This window comes from Columba livia, chromosome W (genome assembly GCF_036013475.1).
Source record: "Columba livia isolate bColLiv1 breed racing homer chromosome W, bColLiv1.pat.W.v2, whole genome shotgun sequence".
Taxonomy (NCBI): Eukaryota; Metazoa; Chordata; class Aves; order Columbiformes; family Columbidae; genus Columba; species Columba livia.
This window is the reverse complement of record NC_088641.1, coordinates 651,452-675,973: the sequence shown is the minus strand read 5'-3', so window position 1 is coordinate 675,973 and position 24,522 is coordinate 651,452. Positions and strand designations below refer to the sequence as shown.

General features: G+C 55.3%; 1 protein-coding gene across 1 annotated transcript; it reads left to right on the top strand.

Annotated features, from left to right (window-relative positions):
• Positions 1-19,948: 19,948 nt before the first annotated feature.
• On the top strand, positions 19,949-24,312 carry LOC135577027 (alpha-N-acetylneuraminate alpha-2,8-sialyltransferase ST8SIA3). Its single transcript, XM_065044548.1, has 4 exons — positions 19,949-20,290; positions 21,137-21,259; positions 22,566-23,123; positions 23,786-24,312. Exons 1-4 carry the CDS (start codon positions 20,112-20,114, stop codon positions 24,066-24,068), a joined length of 1,143 nt encoding a protein of 380 aa, XP_064900620.1. The 5' UTR covers positions 19,949-20,111; the 3' UTR covers positions 24,069-24,312.
• The last annotated feature ends 210 nt before the right edge of the window (positions 24,313-24,522 follow it).

Genomic DNA, 24,522 nt, shown 5'->3' with positions numbered 1-24,522 from the left:
ACCCTATAAACCCCCAGGTTATTTCCTGCCGAGCAGAGCAGGACAGACCCTGTGACATGTGCTGGGGACATGGCCGTGCCGGGTGACAGCTCCGGTGGCACCCAAGGGTGCGCGGTCCTTCCCAGGACCGCCCCCATCCCCCACCCGGCACCGGCTGCCTCCTCTCGCTTGGGACACCCGAGTGGTGCCCGCCTGGCTCCGTGCCCCATGCGCCTCTCGGGCACGTAACTCTCGCAGGTTTTAATGAATCGCCTTTCTATTTTTCCCCTGTTTGGGTCGGGCTCCCAAGCGCCGATCTGTTTGATGGCACCCCAGGGAGCTTTTTGTTCTGAATAGGTGAAAAATTGTACCCACAAAAAGAGTTCCCCCTCCGATCAATTCCCTCTAACAACTTTATTGATTAGCTGCAGTAACATTTGTCATTTATTAATTATGAAGAAGATGTTCCAGTGATTCCTTAAAGTTGTGTTGTGCTTTTCCCGCTCCCAGCCCAGCTGGGGTGGCTGTGGAGGAAGGAATTGTTGCCCTGAGGGTGGTGAGAGCCTGGCCCAGGTTCCCAGAGAGGTGGTGGATGAACCATCCCTGAGACATCCCAGGCCAGGCTGGACGGGGCTCTGAGCACCCTGAGCTGGTGACGATGTCCCTGCTCATGGCAGGGGGACCTGGGGGAGCTGTAAGGTCCCTCCAACCCAAACCATCTGTGATTCTAAATGCAGGGAAGGAGTCAAGGAAGGGCAAGGAAGGCCAAGAGCAAGCTGGAAGAAGAAGTAGGGAAGGCAAAGGAAGGTCAGAAAGAGGGTAATTAAGGAAATGCAGCAAAGAGAAATTGTACAGGAGAGGATTAGAAATGTACAATTGGTGTCGGTACCAGGGAACATAAATCATGCAGAGCTGGAAGGAGATCGCACACTGCTAAAGGGAACCTAAGGGTGATAGCGGACTGATTATGAGTTTGAAATATGGCATGTTGGCAAAAACTGTGCGATGATTTATCTTCTGTCAGCGGCCATCCCGGGAAGGTGGCAGGCCTTCCCCATATAGCTCTTCCGAGACTGAAACTCCAGCGCTGAATTGATTTCTGAATCTACCAGTCTGTGCTCAGCCAAAGATGGAAACAAATAACACAGGGAAGAGAAGGAAAAATTAGGAGATCAAAAAGGAGATTACAGTCACAGGAAAACAAACGCATCAAGCACACTCGCAGCACAAGGGATGGAAGATGAGCAGAGGTTTGGTACCAGTTTGCCACTTACACCCCTACAGACAAACATAACCCAGGTGATTACCCGGAATTATCCTTGGACATGGCACCATGGGCACAGAAAGGTTTAATAACTCAGTTCTGCAGCCCTACCCACGCCCACCAGTGACTACCGGTCCACATGGAAGTCCAAGGTAAAATCTATGCTTTTTACAAATATCTGTGTCTGAAAATAAGAAGGAAATGCAGATCCAAGTAGCAGCAAGACAGAGGAGTTAGGGGATGAGTTAGCTACATGGATGGCAATACGAAAGGCTGTTTGCAGGTGTGCTCTGCTGCAGTGACAAACGCCAGGCAGCAGCACAACCCACCTGCCGCTCCCAGCACGGCCGGGGACAGACCCGAGGGACAGGGACAGACCTGAGGAAGGGGGACAGACCCGAAGGACAGGGACAGACCTGAGGGACAGAGACAGCCCCGAGGAAGGGGGACAGCCCCGAGGGACAGAGACAGACCTGAGGGATAGAGACAGCCCCGAGGGACAGAGACAGCCCTGAGGAAGGGGGACAGCCCCGAGGGACAGAGACAGCCCCAAGGAAGGGGGACAGCCTGGAGGGACAGGGGCAGCCCCAGAGCTGGGGCTGCACAGGGACAGCGAGCCCCGGGAAGGGCTGTGCGGGGCTGCAGAGCTGTGGGAGGCAAAGCAGAGCCTGGGAAAAGCTTCAGAAGGAGCTGCTGGCAAGAAGCATCAACCAAAAATAGGCAGCGTCAGGAACAGAGCTGAGAGTGAGGAAAATGGAGAAGATGATCAATACCTGAAGACCAGCAAGAGAACTGCGAACAGTTTTCATTCCTGACTGATGCAACCAGGGGTCTGAACCGAAGAGCTGTTTTCTCGCAGAGAAAGCACAGGCACGGTCAGAAAACAGCCCAGATTTAAATGAGGGCACGAACCGCAATGTCTCCACAGTGCACCCAGCACCCCTGAGACCCGGCTGCTGGTCCCCTGGGCTCCTGACCCAAGGGGAGGTGGCCCTGGGACATCCGCAGGCTGGCCCAGCCGTGAGGACACAGACCCACTCAGGGAACGCGTCTCTGTCCCAAACCAGTGACCGGCCCGTGCTGCTGCTGCCCTGGCGGTGAAGGTGACACAACCTCCGAGGTTTGGGGTCCCGCGGGCACCTGTGACCATCGTGTCCCCCAGCCCTGCACACGAGCTGTGCCCCCCACTGTGGCGTGTGGGGAAGCGCAGCGCTGAGCCCACCACATCGCATGGGTGCAAGTGTGACAACTTGTTTATCTTCATTACATGATACACACAGCTCGGGTTAAAGCAGCAGTGCCTAGAGATGGTGTTTCTGGCTTGCATGTCCCAGAAAATTAACCTAAATCTTCCCAGCAAGTCATCAGCAGCGATGCAGCACCTCGGCTTTCCTGCTGTCCTAGTTCCACGCCGCTCCATCTGGGTGACAAGGAGGTCAAGGGACCGGCTCGGGCAGCGTCACCGAGTGCCTCATTTTCACCATCGGGATTAGAGCGGGGAGTCCCGGGTTCACGGTCCTTCGCCGGAGCTGGGCTGAGCACGGGACTCCCGCTGTAAAACAGATGGTGAGGAAATGATTGGAGGAGATTAATAATAACACTGATAGAAAACCAGATCGAAGGGATCAGGACATAACAGAGGGGCTGAACAATAATTTGATGCTTCTGCGGTGAATGAAGAGGACAGATGCTTGCTTGAATTTGGGGATTAGATTTTGTAGACTAAAGACGATAATAAATGAAATGATTACGGTATTAAAATGTTAGTCCTCCAGTGGACGAGCAGTTTAGAAAGAGCCTTGTCACTAAGAGCCAGGAGTGAGGGGACAGGTCCTCGGGAAGGGCAGGGTTGAGTTTCAGGGCACTGCTGACCACCGTGCCCTCCATCCCGAACGCAGGAACAGGGCTGGAGATGCAGCGTCCTGGCAGGCGGTGACGCTGGCGCTGGGCTGCCAGCAGGGATGGCAAACAGTGCCAAATGCTGGCTTCATCGCGGCTTTGAACCGAGGTGGACCTTTGCTGCTCATTTTTGGGGTGCTGGGCCGCAGCGGGACTCTGGCGAGGCTCGGTGATGCCTGCGTGCCTAGGAAGATTGGTGCTGTCTGAAAGATCCAGAGGGACAACTGCTTAATCCCTCTCTTGTTCTCCTTTTGGGCTCTCTGCTCATTGTTAGTCTAATTGGTACATGGAGGTTTATGATAAAGATCAAGCCCACCGGGTAACGGCAAGTACTGGAGCTGCCTGGGGTTCATTTGCTGCAGTTCCTGTGTTTATTATTGCTCGAATTAAATAGTTTCCCACGGAGAAATGGCTAGTGATGTCACTAAAATATGAGGAGGGAGGAGGCAATTACAGCAGCTCCTGCCCAGCAAAACAGGAGCCTCCTGCGCTGCGTGCAATGGGGACGGCTGCGGGGGCACAGGGACGTGCTTTACAAGGGGAGAGTCTCCTCTTTGCACACAAATATCTAAAAACTATTAATTTCGGGCAGCAGCTAGGAAAGAAATACATGAAAGGGAAATTGATTTCTATTTAAATGGTATGTTTTCATCACCTTTTTTCAGAGCACGAACATTCATCTTTGAGTACCTGTGCTAATTGATTTCAAATGCAATTCAACACAATCGCTGCAAAATAATAAATCTAGGGGCGAGGAGGTGAAAGGAGGGATATCAGCGTGGGAGGGGCAGCCCAGGGTCCGCACGGCCTGGGCACAGCCAGGTCCCCGCGCTGACAGCCCGTGGGCGCAGGGATGTCAGCCTGAGACACAAAAGGTACACAGCCAGCTTGCAAAGGTGGGTTCGGTCCCATTAGCGGAGTCATTTGGGGGTCGAGGAGGTTTACAGCTAATACAAAGGGTCCTGCTAATCCATGCAAACCCTTGGAGAGAGAGGAGATTACGAGGGAGATGGGGAATAGGACTAAAACTGGGAAATGGAGCCTGATTGGGCCAGGCGATGCCTGAGATGCAGGATGGGAGAGCTGAGCATCCCTGGGTACCGCAGCTGCGGGGCTGGGTAGAGCCGAGCATCCCTGCCAAATGGAGAAGGTGAAAAGGAGCCCTTTGAACGCTCGCTGTGTGAGCCGCTCCTCTCCTGAGCACTGTTAGCTCTCGCAAGCACCTGAATTAAATTTATTGCCAGGGATATTGGCTACAGTGTCTCCCTGCGCAGGAGAAAAAGTAAATAAAATTTCCTTCAGGCACATTGATCTTCACCGCCAGCCATCTGATGGTTAGAGAGAAGGGAAGAAATGAAGAGAGGTGACCAGCCCGCGGGGGGACAGTGACATTGGGGCAGCATTGGGGCTGCCCACCCGTGTGTGCCGTTAAACCTTTATGATGTGCCCCAGCAGCCACTGCCCTGTGTGTGGAACCACCACGGCAAGGTCGCTGGGACCAGCGTGCTTCAGCATCGTCTGGAGCAGAGGACCTGGAGGGGAGATGGCTCTGGGGAGCAACGGCTCTGAAAAACATCCAGCTTTTAGGTGTTTATCCTCAAATAAATAATGGCACATGATGCCCCAAAAGCTGCTGTGGGAAAATGGACTAATGGAAGCCCCAGGTAAATGCGAACACGGTGGGTGAGGAGGAGGCGAGCGGCTCTATCTCAGCATGGGGCACTTGTAGACAGATATTGCAGGGCTGCAGCCTGTTGCGGTACTCAGGGCTCCAAAGGATGTTGAGAAAGTGGGGACGGAACAGAAAATAGCCATAAAAATTACTTACAAGCCAAAAATACACTGCACAGAAGCCAACTAAAAGAGCCTGGTGTGTTGAGCTTGTCAAGGAGACCCTGAAAGATGCCCTGATTACAGAACATGGGAACTTCTGCTGGAAATAGCGACGGAATAACAGCACAGCTTCAGCCTGAGGTAAGCTGCTTGAAGCAAAAGGGCCCCAAATGCAGTAAAGGCAGGGGGACAAGCCACCCGAGGGAGCAGGAGCTTGGGTACTTTCTGGCAGGCTGCGTGCCCTTCCCCACGGACCTTCCACGCAGGCACGAGCCTTTGGGCGTGACGTAGGATTAATGAATGAAATTCAAAGACCTTTCATAAACGAACAATCTATGAACTTCAATGCGGCATTGTAGGATAAAAGCTCAATAGCAACATTCATATTGAGTTATCTCCCGATATATGGTGCATAGCATTGACTGGTTTGACTTCCATTTAATCCGAATAGTTTCATGCATCCTTGGGAAGCAGACGTGTGTAGGAACTGCCCAAAACAGAGGTGATGCTGCCCGGGGAGCGCGTTTCTCCATCTGCCTCCTGCTGCCCCTGTCTCTACGTGGAGGGCCTGAAACCTTGCAGAGAAAGGGTTAGAGCTTAAAACAACAACCCACACCACCCTGCTCACTCCTACCACAATTAAACCCAGAAACAGTTGCAATGCTTATATTGATGCAGCTGGGACTGTAAGCAAAATAAACCCGGTAAACTAATGGGCAGCGGACAGTCAGCGAGCATGGAAAGCCTATTGATTGCAGCAGGGTCTATTTTCTGTACAGCAGAGCGATCTCAGAAGGGCTGAGCTTCAGGTAATTTCTAGCCAACAATATATTGTACACCATTATTTGTCAATCCTAGAAATCAAACTGCAGTGTCTGGGTCTCACTAGTACAGACTTATTTAAGAGCAGACCCTGGTAAGAGGAGCTGGTCACTGCCCAGCACGTCAGCTTGATGCACAAACGCTTTTGGTGTCTTTGCCGTAAGAGGCAGACGGGGCAGGGGGTGCACAGGAGCAGCCCCAGAGCTTGCCTGGGCCTGAAAATAAACCCCTGTTCTCATTTCACATGAGAACTGGGAACAGCAAGGACTGATGCTGCCAAGCGCCGGCTCCAGCGGGCACCGCGTCCCGCTTCTGAGCGGTTCCCCGGGCTCGGGGGCTTTGCAGGGGCTGCACAGCCCAACAGGCAGTGGTGGGAGCCGGGACTGAACCGGCACGTTCGATGGCGGTGCCACAGCATCCGCAGCGCGGTCAGACCCGTCGTCCTGGTGTTTCTGTTCCCAGGCAGAACCTGACCCATCATCCTGGTGTTGGTGTTCCAGGGCAGAGCCTGACCACCATCCCGGCGTCCCCGGGAGGGACACACGTGCGCCAGCACCGTGCCTGCGTGTTTGCCGTGACCCAGTGTATTAGCTCATGAGGGCTTCATTGATTATCGTGAGATAAACCACATCCTTTCTCTGCTGTCCCTGGCTCCACGCTTTGTCCCTGGGAACACAAGAGGGGAAAGCGTGGCTGGGCCACCTAAAGCTCTTGTGGTCCATTCAGTTGAAACTGGGACTTGCCATGTTGTTTCTGCCCAAAAGCCGAACCATTGCCACCGCCGCAGTGTGCATCGCTCACCCATCACCAGCACCGGCCCAGCGGCAAGGGGAGCCCTGAGAGAGGACTTGAGAGAATGGGGATATAAAGCAGCAAGGGGTCACTTCATCTCAAATGCTGGACTAAAGAGGGTCCTGGCTGTGGGTCGGTGCATGGAACAAACCTGGGAATTTCCTGGGAAATGGGGTTTGCTCCTGGCAAACCGCAGCCCCGTGGCAGGGCAGGGGCACAGCCACGTGCCCGTCAGCACAGCCCCAAGCCAGCCAAATGACACTGTTTGAAATGTGTTTATGGCTTCACACCACAAGTCAGCATGGAGGAGGCCAGCACAGATTTATGGCAACAAAGAGGAAAGGCCCTAAAACACAGGGTGGAAAGGCAGATGTAGCAGTGTCAGCAAAAAGAAAAAGCCCAGATCAGGAATTCGCACTGTTACACATTCCCCATGTCAACAGCGGGAAGGGTCTTCAAAGTTCCACAGGTAATTTTTGTACTTTACTGTAGATGCCATGAAAAGTATAAAACAACCAAAGACAACCTTGGGATGAGTGGGACAGGCAGCGTGTCCCCAAGCCAGGATGTCCCGGGGCACAGCGAGCGGGGCCAGGGCAGTGAGAACCATCGTGTATGGTGCGGCCAGTCTCCTACGCATGCTACGTATGTGCGTTGTATGTCTGTACGTGTGCCCTTCCCCTGCGTGCACTATGCCGGGAGATCGCCCTGCGGCTGCACCCGCTGCTGCCCAGGGGTGATATATCAGCCAGGCTGTGTTTGGGATGCTTATATACGAGCAGTTGTCTAACGGGTGTCTGTAGTCACAGCTGGTAGCTGGTGCCTTGAGAGAAGGAATAAAAGCAACAAATCAACCTAGAACCAAAATTCAGAGCAGTGCTTGGCAGCCCGGCCAGGCTGGGTGCTCGGCAGCGCTGGCCATGGCGGTGGGGACATCGGGTCCCGCGGCCGTGGGGACAGCAGCGCCATCCCCCAGGGCTGTGTGCCAGACTCTGCCTCCTAAACCCCTCGTGAAATCCCGAGTGAAACGAGGTTGTGCAGCCTTGGCGGTGCGAGGAAGGGCTGTGGGGAAGGGGCGGGCTGGGATGCCGGGCGGGATGGGACGCCGGGCACGCTGCCATGGGACAGCCAGGAACCGCAGGTCCTAGCAGCCAGCCTTCCTGGGACCCGCACACCAGCGTGATGGACAGAGGTACATTTATTTATAGCGTTTGCTAAAGCTGCTGACATCTCCTGCCAAAGGACTGTGCAGGCAGACTCTGTCTATGGCAGCAGAAGGGCTGTCAGCAGCGGGGCTGAGCGTCCCGAGCCCCGGGGTGCAAGGCGCTGCACACCCGCTAACAAAGAGATTTCCCTGCCAGTTCAGAGGTTGTGAATTTGATAAACTGTCTCGTATTTTTAAATGAAAATATGATACTTCATCTTTCTAACGACAGAAAACTTGGAGATGGTTTACAGTAATATATGCCTTTTTTAATACATGGCTCGCAATCTTGGGCCAGCGGCTGTATGAAGAATGGAGTAGCAGGCAAAAGGTTAATAGAGCATTGGTCCTTTTTTAATTGAAAAAATGACTGAGGGACCATGTAGCAGACCGAGCAGTAATATTATTACAGGCTGTAAGTACTGTTCCAGAGACTTACTGTTCATCTGGGAGCAGAGTAATGAGCGCTGGGCTGTGTCTCCGGCCTCGGCAGGAATGCGGCTCGCTCGCAAACAGGTTCCTAACCTGCTCCCCTTGGAACATGGGGGTGATTTCGTGAATGTTTGGCTCCCTTTGCAAACTTTACATGTGGCACAGTCCTGCAGAAGACCGATTTTTCCAAACCACGCCTCGGTAGCATCAGCCCCAATCCATGTGGGCGTGAGCAGAGGCTTGGGGCTGAGCTTTGTGTTGCGGGGTACAGGGGTGTAACGGGTGCCTTCTGATCTGCCTCGTGGCAGCTCTCTGCTGGGTGCACATCAGCGCTGCTGGATCAGTCCCGGGCAAACGGCAGCAATGCACGTCGCGGTGGGTGCCGCCCTGCGCCCCGCGGGTTTGGCTCGGCGCTGCCGGCCCCAGGGATCTGCGCCCGCAAAGGGGAATCACTTTGCTTTTCTGCTATAGAACAGTTACAGAGCCTTCATACGCAGGTCTTATCAGGCTTGATGTGTCTCATAGAGCAGGAAAAACATCACAGGGATTTGGGGGTAAAGGAGGCAGTGTGCTTCAGCCTCCCCCAAGCACGGTCCCACACACGGGGCTGCCTATAGACCTATAGGTGATGGCTGCATATGGGCCACCCTGTCCAGGCTGTATCTGCGCTGAATGAGGTGACCTTGGTACTTACACTGGAGGTTCCTCCTCCAGCAGTTGGGTTTGAAATCCTGGGGAAAATCTGTGTGCGCCAATAGAAGAGCCAAAGATAATAAATAAAGCCAATAATGTGGAGAAAGCTCCCCAAAAGCCTGCAAAATGGGCCATGAGACTTAAACTACCCTGAGATCCTCTGGGTGAAAGATGCTTAAACAATAAATAGAAGATGAAACTTGTATAAATTATAGTAGTAAATTATAATGCGAAGAAATACTGAGCTTAATGTCCTGCTCAGGTGATGAAGGGGAGGAGCAGGGCTGATGGTCATTAGTCACCAGGTCCCCTGAAGCCAGGGTAGTTGCTGAAGGCATTAAAAATAGAGGAGCCGGGAAGGACAGAGGAGGCCATAGGGGACAGGGATTAGGTTTAACATGCGGGCTGTGTCAGGAAGGCAGCGGGTCGGGGTCTGCGGGTGCAGCTGCCTGGTGTCCCCGTCCCCACAGCCCAGCGGCGAGGGAGCACCGTGGAGACAAGCTGGAGAACCTAGACAGCGATGGAGGGTTTGGTGCTGCGCAGGAGGTCACTAATGGGGGTAGATGGCCCTCAGCACTAATTACTGCAAAACCTAACAGACAAGGGAAACCCCTGTTTCAGGCTGCGGGTGGAAGGGACCCCGTCCCTTGTCCGTCAGTGGTGGTTGGCACCGGGCTGGCCGGAGCAGAGAGGGACAGACCCTGGCACGGGTTTGCTGGGGATGTGGGGCTGGTACCCGGCTCAGCGCGGAGCAGAGGCTGCGGGGGCGGCCCGGTGGTGCAGGCAGCACTAACTGATGAGGAGCTGCCATCGGAGAGCTGTGTCATCGTGAGGAGCGGGACTCGGGCTGCCTGGGGAGCCGGGCTGTTAAACGCGCTGCGGCGGCTCTCGGGGCTGGGGAGGATTTATGCTCTGGAGGAGCAGCTCTATCTGTCATCTGTGAAAAGCCTCATTTACAGAGAGACACTGTGAGGAAAGGCAATCAGCTTGAAACCTGCTAAGCTGGGAATTTATAACTGCTTGGCAAGGGAGAGCTCATCCCTCCCCTCAGCAGCAGCCGCAGCAGTGGCGCTGGGCAGCAGCCTGGGGACACCCCGGGGACACGCTCCACACGGGGCTCCCCTGGCCCCAGCAGCCTCCCTCGAAGCTCTAAGTCCAGCGAGTAAATCCAGCTATAACTCCAGGGAGAGCTCGTCCCTCCATCAGGAGCCGCAGGGGCTGTCATTGCCCTGCCAGCCCGGGGCGGGACGGGACAGGACAGGACAGAGAGCCTTCCTGGCACAGCCCGCGTGTTAAACCTAATCCCTGTCCCCTATGGCCTCCTCCGTCCTCCCCGGCTCCTCTATTTTTAATGCCTTCAGCAACTACCCTGGCTTCAGGGGACTTGGTGACTAATGACCATCAGCCCTGCTCCTCCTCTTCGTCACCTGAGCAGGACATTAAGCTCAGTATTTCTTCACATTATAATTTACCACTAAGTCCTGTCCAGCAGGACAGGACAGAGGGAGCTGGCACAGGGTCACAATGGCCCCAGTCTGCTCGGTGGGGGTAGCGCTGCCCCCCACAACAAGTCCTTACCAAACCCTGGCGCTGTCCCCTCGCTGCTGGGGTCACAGCCTGGTCACAGAACCTGCCACTTTGGGGGACAGCCAGGGGACCGGGCACAGTCACCCCCTTCCCCAGACAGCCCCACGGGCACTTTAAATCGGTTACCATTCGTGACTCTTTGCTGGCCCAGGGTTGTGACCTGCGCAGCTCCCGCGGGAGCGGAGCCCCCAGCGCCCCCCGAGCCGGAGCCGCACAGCCTGCTGCAGGACGCAGAGCTCGCTCCAGCGCCGCTGCCGTCTCCCCCGCGGAGGACGAGCTCCGGCTGCTCTCATCCATCTCAGCCTTTCAAGTCATCTTCCTCCTGCAATTTCCCCTCACCCCGAAAAGAGTGAAAAATCGATCGGTTTCTGTCCAATTTCAGAGCGGGAGAGGGAAGGAGCCGGCGAGAGGCAGACGATGCCTTTGCCGCTCTCAGTACGCGCCTCCCCGTGTGCCCCGCCAGAGCAGGAGCATCGATCCCCGGCCTCCAGCTCCCGCCAGAGCCACAGCACACAGCTCCAGCCCTTCCGGACCGAAACCTGCCCGTCCTGCGCTGGGGACAGGACAGGGCTCGCTGTCCCCAGGGCCACGCAGCCTCACGTCCCAGAGGCAAACATCTGCGCCGCAGCGTGGCTGCTCTTACGCTGAATTTATGCTGTAACATATCACTATTGTACCCTGTGCCAGATCTGACAACAAGTATGATTTTACGTGTCATGCAGCAGGCATTTAATTATTGGAGACATGGGCTTAATGGTGTTTGAGTCACAGGAGCGAATGGTACAGACATATTCTGACTCCAGGAGACTGAAATTTTTGCTCCAAAAGTAACTCTCCTGATAACAGGTAGTTTTGCAAACATGGTTGAATGAATCAGATTCAAACAAGGTCTGTTTTTTCCACCTGGTCAATAGATCCGAAAGAAACAATGCCAAACATCATGAGTTATTGTGCAGCACTGATGACTGTCAGGACAATGGGAATAGCAAAGACAAATACACACCTTTTCCTTGGTTATTACTTTAAGCCTTTTATTATCATTATTATGGGTGATTAAAAATCCCATTAATCAGATGCTAAACAGATTAAACTCTATGAATTAATTTTCTGGAAATAACTAAGACAAACATTCTGTGCAGAGCTCATTTAATGAAATAGAAGCTGTTTATCTGCAAAATTAGGGCTTGCGCATATCTGAGCTTCAGCTGGAAAAATCCACTGCCGTGTGGGCACGGCGGGCGCAGGCTGGAGACGCCACCGATTTTTTACCCATTCTAAGTAAAAGAAAGATCTTGCTCTAAGTAATTTATGATTCATTACACAAAGAGCTCATTAGCCAGGACTAGAAAATAAAATTACAGTCATTTAAGAAATAATTCCTTGATGTAGTGTTTAAGAAGGGAGGCTGCAGGATGGAGGCAGCATCCCGGGGAGCAGTGGCTGTGCTGGCAGCGGCTGCACCGGGAGAGGGACGGCACCCCCTGTGCACACAGAACCTGCCGTGGTTTGGGCACCCCCTGTGCACACAGAACCTGCCGTGGTTTGGGCACCCCCTGTGCACACAGAACCTGCCGTGGTTTGGGCACCCCCTGTGCACACAGAACCTGCCGTGGTTTGGGCACCCCCTGTGCACACAGAACCTGCCGTGGTTTGGGCACCCTCTGTGCACACAGAACCTGCCGTGGTTTGGGCACCCCCTGTGCACACAGAACCTGCCGTGGTTTGGGCACCCCCTGTGCACACAGAACCTGCCGTGGTTTGGGCACCCTCTGTGCACACAGAACCTGCCGTGGTTTGGGCACCCCCTGTGCACACAGAACCTGCCGTGGTTTGGGCACCCCCTGTGCACACAGAACCTGCCGTGGTTTGGGCACCCTCTGTGCACACAGAACCTGCCGTGGTTTGGGCACCCTCTGGGCACACAGAACCTGCCGTGGTTTGGGCACCCTCTGGGCACACAGAACCTGCCGTGGTTTGGGCACCCTCTGGGCACACAGAACCTGCCGTGGTTTGGGCACCCCCTGTGCACACAGAACCTGCCGTGGTTTGGGCACCCTCTGTGCACACAGAACCTGCCGTGGTTTGGGCACCCCCTGTGCACACAGAACCTGCCGTGGTTTGGGCACCCCCTGTGCACACAGAACCTGCCGTGGTTTGGGCACCCTCTGTGCACACAGAACCTGCCGTGGTTTGGGCACCCCCTGTGCACACAGAACCTGCCATGGTTTGGGCACCCTCTGGGCACACAGAACCTGCCGTGGTTTGTACATGACAGTTCACATATAAAACCCACACCAGGCACAGCGCAGCTCCAAAGTCCTCCGGTCTGTGCGCCCTGCAGGGACCGCCAGTGCTAAACCCCTCAGCATGTGCTTCATTCCCCCTTTGCACTTACCCACGCTATACAGAATTTGTTGGAAGTGGTGCCTAACCAAAGCTAAGATTTTTCTCACAGTGGTGCCTCTCCATCTGGTCGCAGGCTGGCCTGTTACCCGTGAACGGCCACACGAAGTGGGGATCGATGGAGCAGCTGCCCGGAACCCACGGAATCACCTGTTGCCCCATTGGAGACCAGGACAGCGCCCACGATGCCACCGACCCCAAATCCCCAGCCTGACACCCACCCTGCGGACACCCTGATGTCCCCAGCACCCACAGCAGCAGCTCTGCGCAGAGGAACCCCCCCAGGCAAGTCGTGCTTGCCTTCAAACAGTTCCATAATCACAGTATTTCATTCTCATGAGTGACGGCTGGCGTGTTTTTATCACGGCTGTGGGTCCTGCCCACAGACCTGCTGCCGGGTCCAAGCACCCTTGTGCCGGCACTGCCCTGGGGACAAAGAATGATGGCCTTGGAGGGGTACCCTAAAATGAGATGCCTTCTTCTGGTACGCCAGCAAACACATCTGGGGAGCTCCAGGTTGGGGTCAGCCTCAGAGGTTGAGATTTCCTAGCAGGCAACACGTTTTTCCCCAGGCTGAAGTGCGTATGGCAGCGGAGGAGCACAGAGTTTCACCGCAGCAAATTGCTCCGCAGTCCAGACTCGGCCCCTGAAGCGGCCGGCTCGTCAGCAGTGAGATTTGCACTCAGCCTGAGGATTTCCGTGTTGGTTTATCCACATCTGCACCCTGTGCCAGTCACACCCTCAACCTTTCCTCCCTGAGCAAGAGACAAGCGGGAGACAAGATTCCTGTGTAACCATTCTACCTACTGCAAATTAAACACGAAGGTGGTTCTTATCAGTTTTGCCATTAATGACAGTGATACCAGAAATGAGCATTAATTGATTTTTCACTGATATCTTTCCCTCCCACAATTACGGAGCTGCCTTCGAGTGTAAAATACTGGAGCCAATGTGCTAAAAAGTTCCTCCTCCTGAAATCGCTGGTCTGCTCACTGCTGTTATCCCCATCCCTGGCGCGAGCAACAATCCCAGCCACTAAGGCACTTCTCTGGCTCCTAAGTAATGCTTTTGTGCTAAAAAGAAAGCACCGAAGGAGCTTTTAAATCCAGTATCCAACCCTCAAAGCATCATCTGAGACAAGCGGACTTTCTGTTTGCATTCATTTGTAGCCTGCTCTAGAAATTGCCTATTGAATTACTATTTCTTATGCCTGCTTAAATAAATAGGCATATTTGTTATTGCTGTTGAAAGTTCCATGTTTGGCCTTTTTAAGTCATTTGATTAGGAAGTCGAGAGAATATTTTAGCAGCAAAGAAGGCACTGACAATCAGCACGAGTAGGAATAATCCAATTTTCTTTGCAAAGAAGGGCAAGGGTCCTCCTAGGAGGTCAAAGCTCCCCTAGCACAATTAGAACTTTAATTAATGAAATTGGCTGAGCTTATTTGTCCGTGCCCGGCAGAGACGGGGGCAGGGGGCTGTCCGGCCGTGCAGGGCGTGCGGAGCCCCGGCCCGCCGCAGCCCCTCGCTCTGGAGATGCAGCTTCGGGGCTCTTTGTTCAAGGCCGGGAGCAAAGCTGGTCTTCCGCAGCGGCGCTGTGACGAGCGCCGTGACCCGCGCTGTGTCGTGCTGTTCAGACACGCTGTCTGCAATTAATATTGCATAGTGGCCTCCTGATTCCTAAATTATGTATTTCTCCTTCTCAGCATCATGTGTTTTTTACAGGGTTAATTATTTTCCATCATTCTGCCTTTAGCAACAGTCGACTTAATTAAGGGGGCCAAGTTCCGCTCTCATTTCTGCCTGGCGGATCCTAATGAAATCAATGGAGCCGCACGGTGTAAAGGGGAGAGGGACGGTGGCCATCTACGTACAAATAAAACGTTCCCTCTCTTGGTGATTAATGCATAAAATTAAACCAAGGCCTAATCTCCATCTTTAGACCATCACGGAGTAAATTAGTGCAAACCCCGCCTTGGAGCGGCTTTTCCATGTGCGGTTCCACTCCTGCGCGTTCCCCTCCAGCGCTGGGACCGCCGAGGGGGAAGGACCAGGAGAGGGATGCTCCGGTGGCCCCAGCCCTGTGACACCGCTGCTGAGGCCACCAGATAAACCGAGGGACCCCCCAGAGCCGACCCCCCTCGTGCCAGGAGGGGTTGTTTAGGGGCTGCTGCTGTGCCTGGCCAGCGCCACACTGCAGCTCCCAACCCACCTCATCCCCCGGGATTAATTTTTACACAATCATTCCGGAGTCTGTGATAATCACTCCATAAAAAAATGAAGAGATTGGGGATTTTTTTCAATGCAGAGGATTAGGTGTAAAGACAAGTAATCTGCAGGAAGCTCAGCTGTGTGCGCACCACTAATCGCTCCTGTATTCCGCCCGCTTTAGCTCATCCATCGGGATTTTCCACAGCGGGGCTGTTTGTCCTTGGGGAGCTCAGGACACGCAGACGGTCAGACACGTCCCGAGGGCCACGGCCGTGTGCCAGCCCACGGGGGCTTGCACGGGGACAGAGGACAACAGCCACGGCAGCAGCTGGGGAGAGCGGCAGCCCTGTGCATCCCCACAGTGCATCCCCGCAGTGCTGTGCATCCCTGCAGTGCATCCCTGCAGTGCATCCCTGCAATGCATCCCTGCAGTGCATCGCTGCAGTGCACCCCTGCAGTGCATCCCTGCAATGCATCCCTGCAGTGCATCGCTGCAGTGCACCCCTGCAGTGCATCCCTGCAATGCATCCCTGCAGTGCATCGCTGCAGTGCCGTGCATCCCTGCAGTGCTGTCCATTGCTGCAGTGCATCCCTGCAATGCCATGCATCCCTGCAGTGCATCCCTGCAGTGCATCCCTGCAGTGCATCCCTGCAGTGCTGTCCATTGCTGCAGTGCATCCCTGCAATGCCATGCATCCCTGCAGTGCATCCCTGCAGTGCATCGCTGCAGTGCATCCCTGCAGTGCTGTGCATCCCTGCAGTGCATCCCTGCAGTGCATCCCTGCAGTGCTGTGCATCCCTGCTCCCAGGGGGAGATGTAGTAATTAGCATGGGAAACTTCCAACGCAGCACCACAAACCAGCTGGTGGGATCTTGTGAAAACAGTGCAATATGAAAAGAGATGGCCAGCTTAAATCCTGAGGCCTTTAGCAAATTCCTGGTGGTTTGACTAGGCCAAGTGCAATTCATCGTCTGGGAACTGAGGTTTTCCCCAGAGCCTGGGCAGTTGTCCCCGGGTTTCCCTGGGTCCCCAGGAACCTCCTTGCGCTGAAGGGACGGGCACTGGGCTCTGAGGCTGCCAGGAAAGCGAGGGCTCCGAGCCTGGGAGAAACACTGTCCGTAGTGAAGGCAGAAAGGGACACGTGCCCTTTATGTTTAGCAAGCATCTTTGCAAATATAATTAAAACAAATACATATCTCAGGCTGCTCTGACCGCAGGTATAAGGATGCAGTGCCAGATTTTTAAAAGAAAATAACTAAAGCACTTAGAAAGGGACTCAAGCAGACTTTGTGTACTCATGTTCAAAATAATTGTCCCAGGAAACCCAGCTCAGCAGCCACCGGGGCTGAAAGCACTTAGGCACACTCGGGCAGGCGTTCAACAAAGCATTTAGCTGCCCCAGCGCTGCATCAGCACAAACCCCGGGGCCTTGGTGCGGGGGAGTGACTCAGGGAAACGGGGGGCTTGGTGCTGCGGTGGCCGGGTTCGCGCCGGGGACCCCGTGTCCCCAGCCCCGCCGCGGTGCCGTCGCTGTGCCCGGTGCCGGCGGCTCTGCCGCACGGCTGTGCCCTGCGCAGGGCGGCAGGACGGGGAGCAGCTCCTGCTCACCCCCTCCAGGGAACGCGGCTGCAGCGTGAGCCGGGACACTGCAAAGCAGCAGCCGTGGCTCCTAAACGCGGCTGAGGAGGGGAGAGCTTCTGCTAATACATTCACAGGTCTTCACACAACAGCAGGCTGCCACGCACCTGGCTTTAAGGAGACTTTACAACCACTTTGGGTGCAGTCTGTCAGACCAAGACCCCCCTTACGCTTGGAGACCCTGAACAGCAGCTTCAAAGAAGGGAGGGAAACCACAAAGATAGCCTGGAAAAGGTTGATTTCAGTGGGGGCAAATCTTCAAAGCACAACTTTCCTGTCGAGTTAAAAAGACCATGTCCCATTTCCGCGAATAAGTCAAGAAGTGGGAACCTCTCCTAAGCACACAGCCAGCCCGACAGGTGTTTCCTCAGTCGGGCTTGAAAGCGAATCTGTGCTCCCGGTTTCTTTTATGTGGTGTAGCTGCGCTTCTCCTCCGCCGGAACGCGCTCTGCTCTGCTCTGCTCTGCTGGCTGCAACCTCGTCCCAAACACAGTTCTTCTCTACTTCGGTACAAATGCCATCAGGTGCAGGGACACCCAGGCACACAGAATGCACCGGGGCTGCTGGAAAGAGCTCCCATTCTGCACTGCAACTCGTGCTGGGCCGCTGGTGACATCTCCTTTCAGAAATCCCCCAAACAGGTGCCAGGTGTCCATCCCCAGTGTCCATCCTGGGTGTCCATCCCAAGTGTCCATCCCCGGTGTCCATCCCAGGGAGCAGGCTCTGTCACTGTGTTGGACGCTGCAGGTGCAGAGGTTTCATACCGAGGGCACATTCCTCCTCAGAGAGCCTCAAATCCAACCTGAACAGTAATTCCTACAAATTTCCTACTGTGTGCCACTGTTGTATTCTCTAGCAAACACGCTCACTTAAGGACGGGTATTTATCAGCGGGCAAGGACTTGCTGTAACCTGCACCCGGGGCTTTCACCACTGTTGCAGGGGCTGTGGGAGCAGCTGGTGACGTGAAGGCACAGGACATGTCCTTCTCTGCCCCTGGTCTTCAATGCAGGTGGCAGAACACCCTGTGCATAGTGAACGCTGGCTTACCAACCCACTGCCTCGCACACAGCTCCACACAGAAAACAAGCCACCTAATAAGAACGTGTTGCCGGCCCCGGGCAGGGAGCTCAGCACCCCGCTCCCCGCGCCGCAGCCCCCGGCCAGCCGAGCTGCTGTGTCAATTACAGGAAAATCAATGAAGATACTGTTCAGGACTCCTTCTCACCATTCAGCGCGGATGATATCCTTCACTTTCTAGCACTGATTCATTTACTTTCAGCCTCTCCAGGGGCTCCTGACATATTGCTATCTCTGAAGAATCTGAAGCAAGAACTGCCTTTGTTTCCACTGCAACTTGTTGGCATTGCAGGAGCAGGGCCGGCGCTGCCGGGCTGGGGCTCACGGCGGGGTCAGGAGCGGAGCGGCTGCGGCACACGGTAGGGTTTTAAGCATTGCTTGCCAAAGCGCCTTTCCAGCGTCCTCTCAGATCTCTTTTGCACCAAGATTAGGCAGAATCTATGACTCTATGATTCTACTCTGCTCTCGCTCCTTATCTTCCATGCAGGAAGTGGGAGTTTTGTACAAAACCCAATGGTTGGGAGTTGCTCTGCCTGGGGAGTGCCAGGAAAGCAGACAGGTGCATGACACAAGGGCTGCACAGCCTTACGCTGGGGTTTATACCCAACTCCAGGGTGCATGGTCAGAAACTATGCAAGGCAATGTTAAGTGTTATACAATTGATTTCCACATTATTTGAAGGTGAAAAGTTGGGGGTGCTGTATCCTGGAATGCCTGGGTGGGCTTGTTGAAGCTGGAGACAGCATGCACTAGGTGGACAACACAGAAACCATGTGATGAGTCAAGTAAAAAACTTACCATCTCCTGTATCAAAACAGTGTTATTTCCCACATTCTCTACCTTTTCTCCCTCCGCAAAAGCCACAAGTGTCCCACAGGGCTGGGACAGAGACCTCCAGGCTGCACTCGGGCCAAACTCCCACCGAAGGCTGAAGAACCACACTGTGACGTAAACCCAACCCTGCAAGCTCCGCGTGTTCCTCCTCTTCAAAGGGAGCTTCATGCATGGAGAGCTTGTGGGATATAGCCCAGAGCAAGGATGGTGCTACAAAGACAGTATTTATTATTTATAAGGCACTTCTATGAACTCAGGGCTCAGATGCAGAGCTGTCTATGGGGGTGAGCTTTGTAAGGAGAAAATGTAGCTTGAAAAAATACTGAAAGCATTGCAGCATGCAGAAGTCATGTTCTTAGGAGACATTCCTCAGATTATAGAAGTCAGGCTTTCTTGGAGTTCATATGAAATCTGCGGTGTGATTTACGGGGCAGTTTAATTACTGGTAGGGCACTTTGAGGTGGTCACATGCCCTGAACACCAGGCTTATAAAGGCCGAGGGGTGTCCTGAGCCAGCCACAGGCTCGGCATTGCCCAGGTGCAGGCCGTGGTGCAGGCTCCCGCGTCGCTGTCTGTGCCATATGGTGATCTATAGCGTCTCAGGGAACGTTGCAGCCCTGTGCTGGGGAGCGGGTGACATTGTGCCCCCACCAGGACACTGGTTCCCCAGCAGCCTGGGCTCCCCGCGGCTCAGCCAGCAGCGCTGCCCACAGCCCAGCTCAGCCCCAATGCACCCCGGGGCTGGGGGTCACGCTGGCTGCTGCGTTGGGTCACCCCCAGGCTTTTGTGAGGTCACTGCAGGGCACCCCAAGGTGGGGGCACCCCAGGGTTGTCAGGGGCATCCTGGGGATGTTGGGGTGGTCACACTTGGGGTGCCAGGCCATGTACCAGGTGCTGCTGGGGAGGACACATGGGGGCCGACACAGAGGAAACCCGGTACCGGTAGGGGGTACACCGGGGCTGTTGGGGTGACCAGGGCTGCTGGGGGGCACAGGGGCTGTTGCGGAGGAAACCTAGGGCTGTCGGGGGACACACCGGGGCTGTTGGGGGGTACCAGGGCTGCTGGGGGGCACAGAGGCTGTTGCGGAGGAACCCTGGGGCTGTCGAGGGACACACCGGGGCTGTTGGGGGGTACCAGGGTTGTGCGGCGTGCACGGGGGCTATCGGGGGGCTGGCGGGGGCCCTGGGGCTGCCGGTGCGTGCTCTGCGGTTGCCAGGGGGCAGGCCGGGCGGCGGGGGGGGCACGGCGGCGCTGCCGGGGTTGCCGGGGCCGGGACGGCGGGGCGGCCGCTCCCGGCTGCCATTTCATCGCGCCGCCGCTCGGTCCCTCCATTTTCTCTCCGGCTGCCGGCGGTGCGGGCCCCGTCCCGCGCCCGCCGCCCCCCATGTAGCCCCGCGGCAGCCCCCCCGCCCACGCCCAGCCGCGGGGCCGCCTCCCGGCATGAGGAGCTGCAAGATGGTGCGGGTGGCCAGCGTGCTGGGGCTGGTGATGCTCAGCATCGCGCTGCTCATCCTCTCCCTCATCAGCTACGTCTCGCTCAAGAAGGACAACATCTTCGGCGCGCCCCGCGCCGCCGGCCCGGGGGGGCCCCGCATGTACATGTTCCACGCGGGATTCAGGTGAGGGCCCGGCGCGGGACGGCCCGGCTGGGCAGGCTCTGGGCGGGGGCCGCCTGTCCCATCCCTTCCCATCCCTTCTCATCCCTTCCCACCCCATCCCGCCCCTGCCCCTCCGGGCCCCGCCGGCCCCGCTGCTGCTCCCGGGGAGAGCCCCGGCTCGGCGGGCGGCCCCGGGAAGGCCCCGCGGCCACGGCCCGAGCGCTCGGCGCAGCCCCCGGCCCGCAGCGGGGCTGCGGCTCCCCCGCGCCCTGCCCCCGCACGGAGGTGCCCCGGGGCCTGCGGGGAGCAGGAGACACCCCGGGGATGGCGGTGCTGGAGGCGGGGGGGCCCGGGCGGGCGTGGGAACCACGATACCCCGTGGATGTTGAAAGGTGGGGGGGCAGCCGGACACCACCCTGCCCGGCATGGCATGGCCCACTACAGGCCGGCTCGGTACGTCCCAGCACAGAGCGGTACGGCCCGGTCTGGCAGAGCGCGGCCCGACAAAGCCCGGCCCAGCAAAGCCCGGCCCGGTAGAGCGCGGCTCGGCGGGAGCGGCCGGCGCTGTCCGCGGTGCTGACGGCGGCGGCCACGGGGGCGGGTCGGGCAGGGCCGGGAACGGGCTGCGGGTCTGCGTGGGTCTGTGTGTGTGTCCCTGTGGGTCTATGTGTGTCCCTGTGGGTCTGTGTGGGTCTTTGTGTGTCTGTGTGGGTCTGTGTGTGTGTCCCCGTGGGTCCGCGCTGTGTGTCCCTGTGGGTCCGTGCTGTGTGTCCCCGTCGGTCCGTGCTGTGTGTCCCCGTGGGTCTGTGTGTGTGTCCCCGTGGGTCTGTGCTGTGTATCCGCGTGGGTCTGGGCGCTCCTTTCCAGGTCGCAGTTCGCACTGAAGTTCCTAGACCCCTCATTCGTGCCCATCACGAACTCCCTGAGCCACGAGCTGCAGGACAAGCCCTCCAAGTGGGCCTTCAACCGCAGCGCCTTCGCACACCAGAGGTGAGCGAGCACCCGCGCGGCCCCTCACCCTCCCGAGGTTGTCCCCTTCCCCCCAGGATTTAAGAAAATACAATCAGACACTGCTAAATACTCTGAGCTCTGAGTTGCCAGCAGTGAGAGACAAAGGCTGAACCAGAGCATTTCCCCAGATGGTTACAGCTCTCCTGGAAGAATTGATTATTTCAGAGCAGGACACCAAGCTCCAGCATGTGTTATTTTACCAAACAGAATGTGACCCAGTTTCCCGGGGTGCAAGTGAAATTCTCATTACTTGAAGAAAAATGGCTGGGCTTTTAAAACTTGAAACAAATCGGACTGTAACAGCCACGAAATTCCGTGTTCACGGAGGCCAAAAGATGCCCAGCTGGACTTCCCAGTCCCGGGCAGCGCTGAGCAAGCTGTGTGCTCCGCCTGCCCCCGGCTGTGGGGCCAAGGGGTCGGACGGGCTTCGAGCCCAGACCAGCGGAGACGCGCTCCCTGGGCATGCCTGCTGCGCCGGCTGCCCCGCTGCGTGCCCACGCAGGGCTGCTGGGCTCCTCGGGCCGCCGCAGGGCTGCTCCGGCTTCACGGCAGCTGAAATGTGCTTTCGGTTTCCTCACTGCGATGTGAGCTTGGTGGTGTCTGCCCAGCTTCTTTGCTTTGCTGAGATACATATCTATTTATATATCAGTAAATATATACTTTATCCACTTCGTGTATATATTTACTGATATATATTTATTAAAAATTTCTATAAAAGAAAATAATTTAGCCATTTAGGATAGCTGCTACCATCTTTGATTATAATGCTGTCCTGGCAAACGCCTGCTGTTTCAGAGACTGCTTGGGTTTCTCCCCCGGCTCTGGTCACTCACATCACGAGCAACGGCCCAAGGAGCAGAACTGGCCCTTTGCCTGCCCCGTCCTTTCCCAGGGGCTCCCAGGCCGCTGTGACAGTGGCTGCCGCTCGGTGCCATGTTGCTTCCGGCAGCACCAGCTCGCCCTTCACACGTCTGTCCCAGCGCCACCCCTCCCACCGTTTTAGCTCATGCCTCAGGATCTGCCTTTTCTTGTCCGTCAGCTGTAACCCATAATTAGGGCACCCAGTGGGACTCCATTAGTGCTTAGATGTTGGAGGGTGCGAGCTGGAAGAAAGGTTGGTTGTTTTCCACAAACACAAGCAAATAAAGTGGTATTGGTTTTCTAATTTTATGCCCTGCTAGGGAAATTCCTGAGCATAGTTGGTTTTGGTCATATTTTAAGTATCCCTAATAAAAGAGGGGAAATTTAACTCCACGTTTTCTTTTCCTTTTCTGTTCTACTTTAGGCAAGAAATCCTGCAGCACGTCGACGTAATAAAAAACTTTTCTTTGACCAAGAACAGTGTTCGGATCGGACAGCTGATGCATTACGATTATTCCAGCCATAAGTATGTGTTCTCCATCAGCAATAACTTCAGATCGCTGCTTCCCGATGTGTCGCCCATCCTGAACAAGCATTACAACATCTGTGCCGTGGTGGGAAATAGTGGGATCCTGACCGGGAGTCAGTGCGGGCAAGAAATAGATAAATCCGATTTTGTTTTTCGCTGCAATTTTGCTCCAACTGAGGCTTTCCAGAAAGATGTTGGAAGGAAAACTAATCTGACGACCTTCAACCCCAGCATCCTGGAAAAGTACTACAACAATCTTTTGACCATTCAGGATCGCAACAACTTCTTTTTAAGCCTGAAAAAGCTGGATGGGGCCATTCTTTGGATCCCAGCTTTTTTCTTCCACACGTCGGCAACGGTCACGAGAACACTGGTTGACTTCTTTGTTGAGCACAGAGGGCAGCTAAAGGTCCAGTTGGCTTGGCCAGGAAATATCATGCAGTATGTGAACAGGTGGGTATTTTTGCCTTGTGTTTAACTTGTCAAAATATGGCTCTGTCTCTGTACAAATACAACTCTCTTCATTTTGCTATTCGTGGCTGATCTGGTAGGCACTGTCTGGCGAGTCAGGACCGATACTGCTTGTTTTCAGGGCCAATGCACTCTGTTAGTGCTGCAGTAAGTACGCCAGTTGTCTCTTTGCAGCAGCACGGGTTAGTTGTTGGCAGCGGGGCAGGGTCTGTCCCGGGGGCAGCTGCGGGAGGTGCTGCCTAAGCAAAGCCCCGCTTATGGGACAGCTTGGTCGTCCCAGCTGGCAGCCAGGGATGCTAACAGATGGCTGCGGGGTGGGCCAAGGAAAACTGTGATGCATCCAACGAGGACCACGTGGCCAGCTCTTTAGCAAGGGCACGTGTGAGCGGGAGCCAGCGGATCACACTCTTCTGTGCAAGGCGCCGCCTCTCCTGGTTGACACCCCGGAGGGACCCAAGAGCCTGTGGTCCGGGTGCTGAGGCCGTTGTGCACCGCGGGCACCAGCCTGACCTGCAGACCGGGCTGTGCCTGCTCCAGGCCCCCGGCCATCAGCACCGGCGCTCTCCCGGCAGTGAAGGTTTTCTGACAGCAAACCTGTGGTGTTCCTTGCAGCCCGGACTAACGCACCTGTGTTTTTATCACAGATACTGGAAGAACAAGCACTTGTCGCCCAAGCGGCTGAGCACAGGTATTCTCATGTACACCCTTGCCTCTGCCATCTGCGAGGAGATCCACCTGTACGGGTTCTGGCCCTTCGGCTTCGACCCCAACACGCGGGAGGACCTCCCGTACCACTACTACGACAAGAAGGGAACCAAGTTCACGACCAAGTGGCAGGAGTCCCACCAGCTGCCTGCGGAGTTCCAGCTGCTCTACAGGATGCACGGTGAAGGACTGGCCAAACTCACCTTGTCGCATTGTGCCTGAGAACCTACAAGTGCCAAATGGTTATCTAAAAAGTGCCCAAAACCCAATTAAACATTCTTCAGATAGAATTATAAAAAAACAAACAACCCACACACCACACCCTAAAACGTTTGCCATAATATAAAGATGCTTTTTAGTCACGCTTGTCACTGCTCATCAAAGGATCTAAGGATGTTTAGCAGTGCAGAAGCATTTTTCAAATTCTGTGGATGCTATTCATGCAGCAGCGAAGTTGAAATATTTTGCATTTATAGATATGCCACTAAGTATGTTTTAAGGTACTTTAGTATTTTAGCATTCCACTAAATGCCCTGAGTCTCTTAATTTTATTGTTCCTTCCTGATTAGAACTAGAAACGCTAACTTTAAAAGGTTTGCTTCTTTTGTATATGTTTCTGTCGATAGCTGAGCATACATATATCGCTGTGGCTGATGGAGAAGGCCACTCTGAATTC

Coding starts and splice junctions, on each gene's coding strand:
- LOC135577027 (XM_065044548.1), top strand. CDS start 20,112: ATGAGGAGCTGCAAGATGGTGCGGGTGGCCAGCGTGCTGGGGCTGGTG. Junction 20,291..21,136: donor ATGTTCCACGCGGGATTCAG/GTGAGGGCCCGG, acceptor GCTCCTTTCCAG/GTCGCAGTTCGCACTGAAGT. Junction 23,124..23,785: donor ATCATGCAGTATGTGAACAG/GTGGGTATTTTT, acceptor TTTTTATCACAG/ATACTGGAAGAACAAGCACT.